Consider the following 7,124-nt stretch of genomic DNA (forward strand, 5'->3'; position numbering starts at 1 on the left):
TTATTTTTTACAATACTTTTTATGGAGCAGTTTTCTTTTAAGTCCCATGTTTAAGTAGAATTAATGTGAAGTTGGATTTTCCATGACTGTTTTGACAATCACCTGTTTTTCTAGGTGACTGCAGGCTGAAATGGCTGTATGTGCAAGGTATCTACATATCAGAAGACAAATGTGCAGAGATGTCATGTTTGGTGCTTACAGACACCACACTGCATTTTGGGATTTCATAGATAGTGTTGTGATACTTTGTAGTTTCCAGTGATCACTGTCACGCTGATTCGTTTTACTGTAACCTTTTTATTTCTTTCAGTGCACATCATTCTCTTGTTATGCCAGATCTGCAGCAGTGTGAGAGGGCAGAAGGTAACGGCATGCTTTTCCTCTACATACCATAGACGTCGGTCTGATGGCATAATAGTTACAAAAACAATCTGTATCTTTTTTCCTTTATCGCAGTAATTTTTTAGCCTAAGTGTAAAAATCTGTTCTGGGAGGGTCTCAAACTGTGGTCTTCAGTGAGTTCAGCAAAATGATTCACGTCAGCCTTTGTTGTCTTTTTACTGAAGAAAGCCTTCCCTTTGTGCACGTGGACAGTAGTCCGAGCATATGAGATCAGTGAGATCATCTTCTCTGCTTATTTCCAGGTATAAAATACCTGGAATGGGTGTCAGATTTTGTTTCTAAATACAAAAACAAGCATTTAAGCTTGAAGAATCCAGCTGGTGCCATGCTGAGGATAGCAGGGCTGGAGGACACCATGTACAGAGGGAAACATGATGAAGTGAACGGCTGGGGAAAATTCTACCTTCCCAAGATCGTAAACATGCAGGTCATCGGTGTGGTGGAGGGCACCTCGTGTCCATGTGACGAGCTCGTGTTGATGACCTGTGAGGACAAAAAGCTGTACGCCTACGATGGAGAGGAGCTGCATCTGGTGGCTTCCAGTTTCCAGCAACTACGTGACAAAGACCTAGAGTATCCAGCATCCAAGAGCTACTACAATGGAGAGGCCTTCAAAGATATGGTGAGAAGTTCGAGTGTTAAGAATAAGACCTGCTGGTAGAGATCGATCACCTGACAGGTTCTCTGTATTGTGTTATCTTCTGTTTAGACTGAAAAGGACTGGGAAGCAGTGAAGATGGGAGGCGTGGGGAGGAACCTGGAGGGAGAGCATCAAAAGCTGGTGAAGGAAACCAAGTCGGCGTTCTTAAAAAGCCTAAAATCATAGGTGGGTATCCATCCCAGCTTAGAATTAGTCAGAGATATACAGTTATCAAACAGTTAGGTGAATAAACAACACTGAGACACTTGGAGACTGTTAACGTGCTGCACGGGTGAGGACTCAGAGAAAGACTCACACAGTGCAGTAGTCGTTTTTATTTATAGTAGCAAGCAGGGTGGAACAAGCATAGCAGTTTCCTTTAATTTTGCATGTGTGTGTGCGCTAATCTCTTGCGGTAAATGTCACAGGGTGAGATTCCTGTTTCTGCAGACAAAGCTGTGGGTGTTGTATCTGTGCAAGGGAGCGAGTAGTACATTTCGGTCTTTCCTATAAGAGTAAAATATGAACATATACTTTAATGCAACATAAAACTCATAAAAGCGTTTCTTCCTTAACAGAATTAGATCCAGGATTGAAGCCTTTATGTTTGACTGCAGTGGTTGAAGCTCTTTCCTTGTTATCCATCACTTCAGTAAAGCACAGCTGGTGTTTGCTGTGATGGAGAAACATGACATGTTGTGTTTCAGAGTGGTTGATGTGGATAATCATTGAGGTTGTTGTTCTCTTAATAATACTTTTTTTTTCTTACAGATTCTGGTATTTGGCCAAAAGAGCTTCAGGTTTTTGGCTTCAACAGCTTGAAAGCAAACATCTTCAGTGGCATGAAGTATTACTGCATGAGCCCCTCTGACCACACACTAACGCTAAAGCAGAGCTGAATGTGTAAAATTATACTGATTATATTCTCCATGGAATTCTGATCTGTTTTATTTCTCCACCCAGATTGTATTTATTAGATGATAGTATCTGCTAAAGGAGGAAGAAAGTATTTTTTGATGCTGTAGTTTATTACTGCAAGTGTCACAACATCAACAGGAAGAAAAAAAAAAACAAAAAACTAATGAAGTATCAGTTACACGTGATAATGACAACAGGAAAACTCCACCCAATCACAGCATGTCTGATAACAGGGCCAGTTTATTCTTAAGTAAATGTTTCACTTCTTGATATCAGCTGCTCTCTGTGTGACCTTCACTTCTTGCTCCACTGCTCATTTCACCCTCCTTACTTACACTAACATTAATAAATATGAATACTGAATAATTAAAGTGATCAAAGTTAACACTGTTTGTGTGGATTATTTTCTGACATTATCTACAGAACACCTGCAGTGTTGTATGCTGTTTAACAGTACTGCACAATGCTGCAATGCGTTTGTTCTTTCCTGTTACAAATTCAGTGAGTGCATCTGAAACTGTTTTTATAAACTAAACAAGAGTGAGCATAATAGTACATATTATAAAGGTACTTGTATTCATCTCACTGTTTCATCCATAAATGTACCTGACAGTTACAGTACCATAGAGTAGTTTTAACAGTACTTTAAACATAATGCATTAGAACAATACAAACAACATTAAAGATCACGGGTGTGCAGGGTAAATGGAGCTGTTTTTTAAAATTATCTTTATTTGGATTGGACAAGAAAAAACCATCTGCATAGCAGTATATGAATAACATGGGAACAAAGTCCTTCCAGGTTTTAGATTAAGTCCAGGAGAGCAAATGATAAACAAAGTGATCAGCGGGTGCATATTAACCTCCACTAGCTATTACTAGGAGAGTTGCTCGCATGCTCTCCCGTGGAGCTGTTTTCTACAGTAGAGTAAGAGTCCAGTGCAGGGCTGGTCTTCTTTAAATCACATGAGGAACCATTTTAAGGCGGAGGCTGCACGCTCTGTGCTTTCCGTTTCATTCTTAGACTGCAGCAATGGTGAGTAGCAGCTTTTCACTTCTTCACTGTCATCTTCTCTGCCACCAATGATAGTTATTTTATTCTGTCAATATTAAATAATGTTTTCTCTCATGTTTAAAATAGGCAAAGAGCAAAACAGGTATGTCTGCAGATTCTGCTGAAGCCAAAGTTATCAGATCTCTTGTGTTTTTAAATCCCTAACAGCTCAATCATTATCATTTTAGAAAAGAAGAATTTCTGAAAACTCAACAAGGTTTCAGAGAAAATGCCTACAAGATTATCATGAAGATGGATGACTGGTCTAACATGGCTCCAGGAAGTAAACACTTAGTGGATGAGGTGGGTTAATTTTGGCACCTTTAACACTGTCCTGTTATGTCACTTGTAACATTAAGTAAATGTGTTTTCCCTCAACAGATTCTTCACAGCATCTTCTTTTTGGGCAAAATCAATAAAATCCCTTTTTCTCCAGAAGAAATAATCTCTGATGGTGATATTTTGAAAGCCTTAAAGGAAAAATTTCCCAGACCTTTTCAGTTCTATCTGACTCAGCTTCCCAGACGGAGTCCGTTCTCCTGTGTGCTCGACATGGTAAGATGACTGTTCTCACATTTTCAGTCAATCTGTCAAACTTCCGTTTTAAAGAAAGTAAGAAACAAAGATGGATTTTTGCTTGTTGATTTGAAATTAGATATATTTTGAACTATTCCACTCCATCTCTTATCTAAATAAAAAGCATCCAATTGTCCTGCATAGCTAAATAACTCAATAGACTAAACATCTTGATCAACTATATATTAAAAGAAATCACAAAATCTCATGAATTAGAGTCAGATATTTATAAAAATATTAGTTACAATATAAACAAATGGAAGTTGATCATTTCTAGGATGCTGGTGTAACATTTAGGCTGTATTTGTAACTATTTCCAGATTGTCCTGCTGAAGAATCCAGAGAACGAAGAGCAAATAAGAAAGAGTCTGCAAGAACTCATCAAAAACCTTGCTCCACTTTTTCTGGTCTCCTCCACCATCTGCATTTCCCAGAAATCCAAAACTGACCAAAATTCAGAGAGGTACTACGGAGTCTCCATGTCCACCAACGGTCCTAACCCGGGGAAAATTGTGATTGCTGCCTCCTGTCTTAGCAAATGGGATGAATATGTATCTGGTGCAGTGATGACCTATTATCCAAAAAAGGTCAAGAAAGATTACTTTGATGGAACCATTGAAGTACCTGGAGACATCAGGTGTGAGGCATTTAATCTCAGTAATGATGAAAAATTGAACTCTTGCAGATCATGTCACAATTTGTTTGGCTTGAACACAAAAGAAATAAAAGAGTGGGATTATGGTAACTGTGCTGAACCCGAGAGCCTGAGCAACTTGCTTACAAATGAGGAAGAAGTTAAAAATAAAACACATGTGCACGAACACTCAGCTGAAAACAGGCAGAGAGCAGAGGAAGAGGTTCGTAAGGATCTTATGAATGTGTTGCGAACAATTCAGTTTAAGACATGGACAGGTGAATTTTACACCCCAGAATCATAAGGTGCAGAGGTGACCTGATACATCTGCTTTGGTCTGATTCTGATGAATAAATGATGCTCTGACAGAATGAGTGTGGATTTGCTCAAACTGTTTACTCTCCAGCTCCGTATAATGTGCTTGTTAGAAATTATATGTAATAATAAAATCAGGCTTCTACGTTTTAATGCAATATGAAGCATGCGAGACAGCAATTATTGGGAAGAAACACATCTTTATACTGGTCTATACCCAGGATCACATGAAGTAAAAACAAAAAAACCATTTTTTCCTTTTATGATCCCATCTATAACCTCTTTCATAAGCGCTACACATGTAGTTATAATAGTTGTAGCAGTTATAGCACTAATTATATTTCTGCATTGTAAAATCTAACTTGTTTCAGTTTAATCCTGTAAAGTCTCAACCATGAAATAATTGACAGAAAACTCAACTGGAGTGCTTATTGAACCTTCTAACAAATAAAATAAATAAACTGCATATGTGAGTTGTTTTGTTTTTTTGTTTTTTCCCCACATCCAGCATTTTTGTGCAATTTATTGTTTTTAACATTGTGTGTCTGCAGATTCTACTGATGAATTTATCAGAGCTGTGACGGGTTTTTAAATCCATAACTGCTCATTCATTTTAGGAGAGCAGAATTTCTGAGAAATCAACAAAATAAAATAAAAAAAAAAAAAAAGAATCTTGAAGGCATTTCTTGTCAGGGCTCTGTGTGCGCTCTGTGTGCGGGCAGGTGGAAATGTGGATTCAAATGCAGGACTCAGAGACTAAATGTAACTAAAACCACAGCTTTTATTGCTGGTACGAAAACAAAACGAAGTGAACACAGAATATGGAGACCAAAAACACACAGGCATAATCTGAGGGTACGACGCGACACTGAGCACAGGAAAACACAGGGCTAATATACACAGGGTGGTAATCAGCGAATGGGCAACAGGAGGGAGACACAGCTGGGAGAGATCAGGGTTAACGAGACGGGGGGAACCAAGCTGCACACACTAACATAAGACAAAGACTTTCACAATAAAACAGGAAACATGAATTACTAAACAAGCATGCAGACTTTACACTGAGAGACAGACAGACAGAATGACACATGGAACCTGAACTAAACTAAACGTGAGATATAACTGAGAACAAATCCTTAAGCACGGATAAACAGAAACAAGAAATAATCATCATCATCATCACTACAAGAATAAGAAAACAATCCATGAAGCAGAATTAAACCGAAATATAATAAACTCAAAATACTGGGTCCAATGGACCCAGAACCGTGACATTTCTGCCTTCAAGATACTGAAACAGATGCAGGAGTGGTGTAACATGCCTCAAGGAAGTAAGAGGTGGAAGGAACGCTTAATGGACTAGGCGGGTTAAACTGCAAGCTTTGGAAACAGGACCATTGTGCAATCTGTAATTTAACAATGAATTCATGTGCTTTCACTTAGCAGACTCTTCACAGCATCTTCTTTCTGGGAAAAAACAAACCTCCCTTTTTTCCCCCAAGAAGAAATCATCAGGGATATTTTGTCAGGCTTAAAGAAAAAAAATATCCCAGGCCTTTCGACTTTTATCTGACTCAGCTTCCCCGGCAGAGCCTCCAGTTTCATGTCATGTATAGTGCAGAGTACTTTCATACTGATGAATTCAAAAGCTGAAAAACCTAGTGTACATTATGTTTCAGCAACAAACAGTGAAGAGTCGGGCACTTTTTAAAGGATCTGTAGATTGCAAACACAAAGCTAAAAGACTTAAGATCCTTGAGGATATCAACACAACTCCAGGGAGGTGATACTCTTTATTACTGTGGAGTTCATGGATGTGCAAATATCCACAATGTTGACATCTTCTTAAACAAGGATTGCATTCAGCAGATGCTTTGACAGATTACGTTTTTGATTTCAAGTCTGAGATAACAATTAAAATTGTTTTTGTGACCTTTGTCTCTCCCTGTGTGTAAAAAAAAGTAATGGCCTCATTTATGTCCTCAAGAAACATAAACCTTATGTGTCTCTAGCCAGTACAAAACATCACAGCTTAAAGTTTAAACTTGTACGCACACCATGACTTAACACCAGCGATGTGGCAGCACGAGAGTCATAGCAATAGCGATAGATTTATTTAACTGATAGCATTACTGCTGTTCTTTTCCCACATTTTCTATCGTTTTTATTATTGCATGTGGTGTTGTTATGCAATTAAATTTAGTATAAAAATGTTCAACCTGTGCAGATACACAGGTTTCTTTTCTTTTTTATTTCATTGACACAATTGCTACATTTCATTTTTAAATGAATTACATCACCCTTAATTTAACACAGTAACACAAAAGCTAACCAATTATGAACCTAATAAGCTTATAATATCCTTATATTTCTAAATAACATTAAAGCTACACTCGTTGACACAGTTGTAATTAGGCATAAATCCATCTATTCTTAATTCACTGAAAATAAGCAACTGTTAAAAAAGAAAATTGGTAAATGGTATGTATGAATTTTTTATTTTTTTAAAGCACTTACTTTCATTTTAATGACTGTGGAATTTAATTTCTAGCAGATCTTAGTTGGCAGTTGACTGTATCTGTAAC

At 37.8% G+C, this 7,124-nt stretch overlaps 1 protein-coding gene across 1 annotated transcript; it reads left to right on the top strand.

Moving 5' to 3' along the window:
• Nucleotides 1–3,057: 3,057 nt before the first annotated feature.
• LOC106633518 lies at nucleotides 3,058–5,037 on the top strand. The gene is made up of 4 exons (XM_042217772.1): nucleotides 3,058–3,117; nucleotides 3,203–3,317; nucleotides 3,396–3,569; nucleotides 3,911–5,037. Exons 1-4 carry the CDS (start codon nucleotides 3,077–3,079, stop codon nucleotides 4,526–4,528), a joined length of 948 nt encoding a protein of 315 aa, XP_042073706.1. The 5' UTR covers nucleotides 3,058–3,076; the 3' UTR covers nucleotides 4,529–5,037.
• The last annotated feature ends 2,087 nt before the right edge of the window (nucleotides 5,038–7,124 follow it).

Source organism: Haplochromis burtoni, unplaced genomic scaffold, assembly GCF_018398535.1.
Source record: "Haplochromis burtoni strain Fernald_Lab_line unplaced genomic scaffold, NCSU_Asbu1 Contig_2937, whole genome shotgun sequence".
In the NCBI taxonomy this organism is placed as follows: domain Eukaryota; kingdom Metazoa; phylum Chordata; class Actinopteri; order Cichliformes; family Cichlidae; genus Haplochromis; species Haplochromis burtoni.

What these genes read in the sequence shown, in the direction of transcription:
- LOC106633518 (XM_042217772.1), top strand. Translation starts at nt 3,077, where the DNA reads ATGTTTTCTCTCATGTTTAAAATAGGCAAAGAGCAAAACAG. An exon ending in ATAGGCAAAGAGCAAAACAG is followed by an intron (nt 3,118 to 3,202) that starts GTATGTCTGCAG and finishes TTATCATTTTAG; the next exon opens with AAAAGAAGAATTTCTGAAAA. An exon ending in GTAAACACTTAGTGGATGAG is followed by an intron (nt 3,318 to 3,395) that starts GTGGGTTAATTT and finishes TTCCCTCAACAG; the next exon opens with ATTCTTCACAGCATCTTCTT.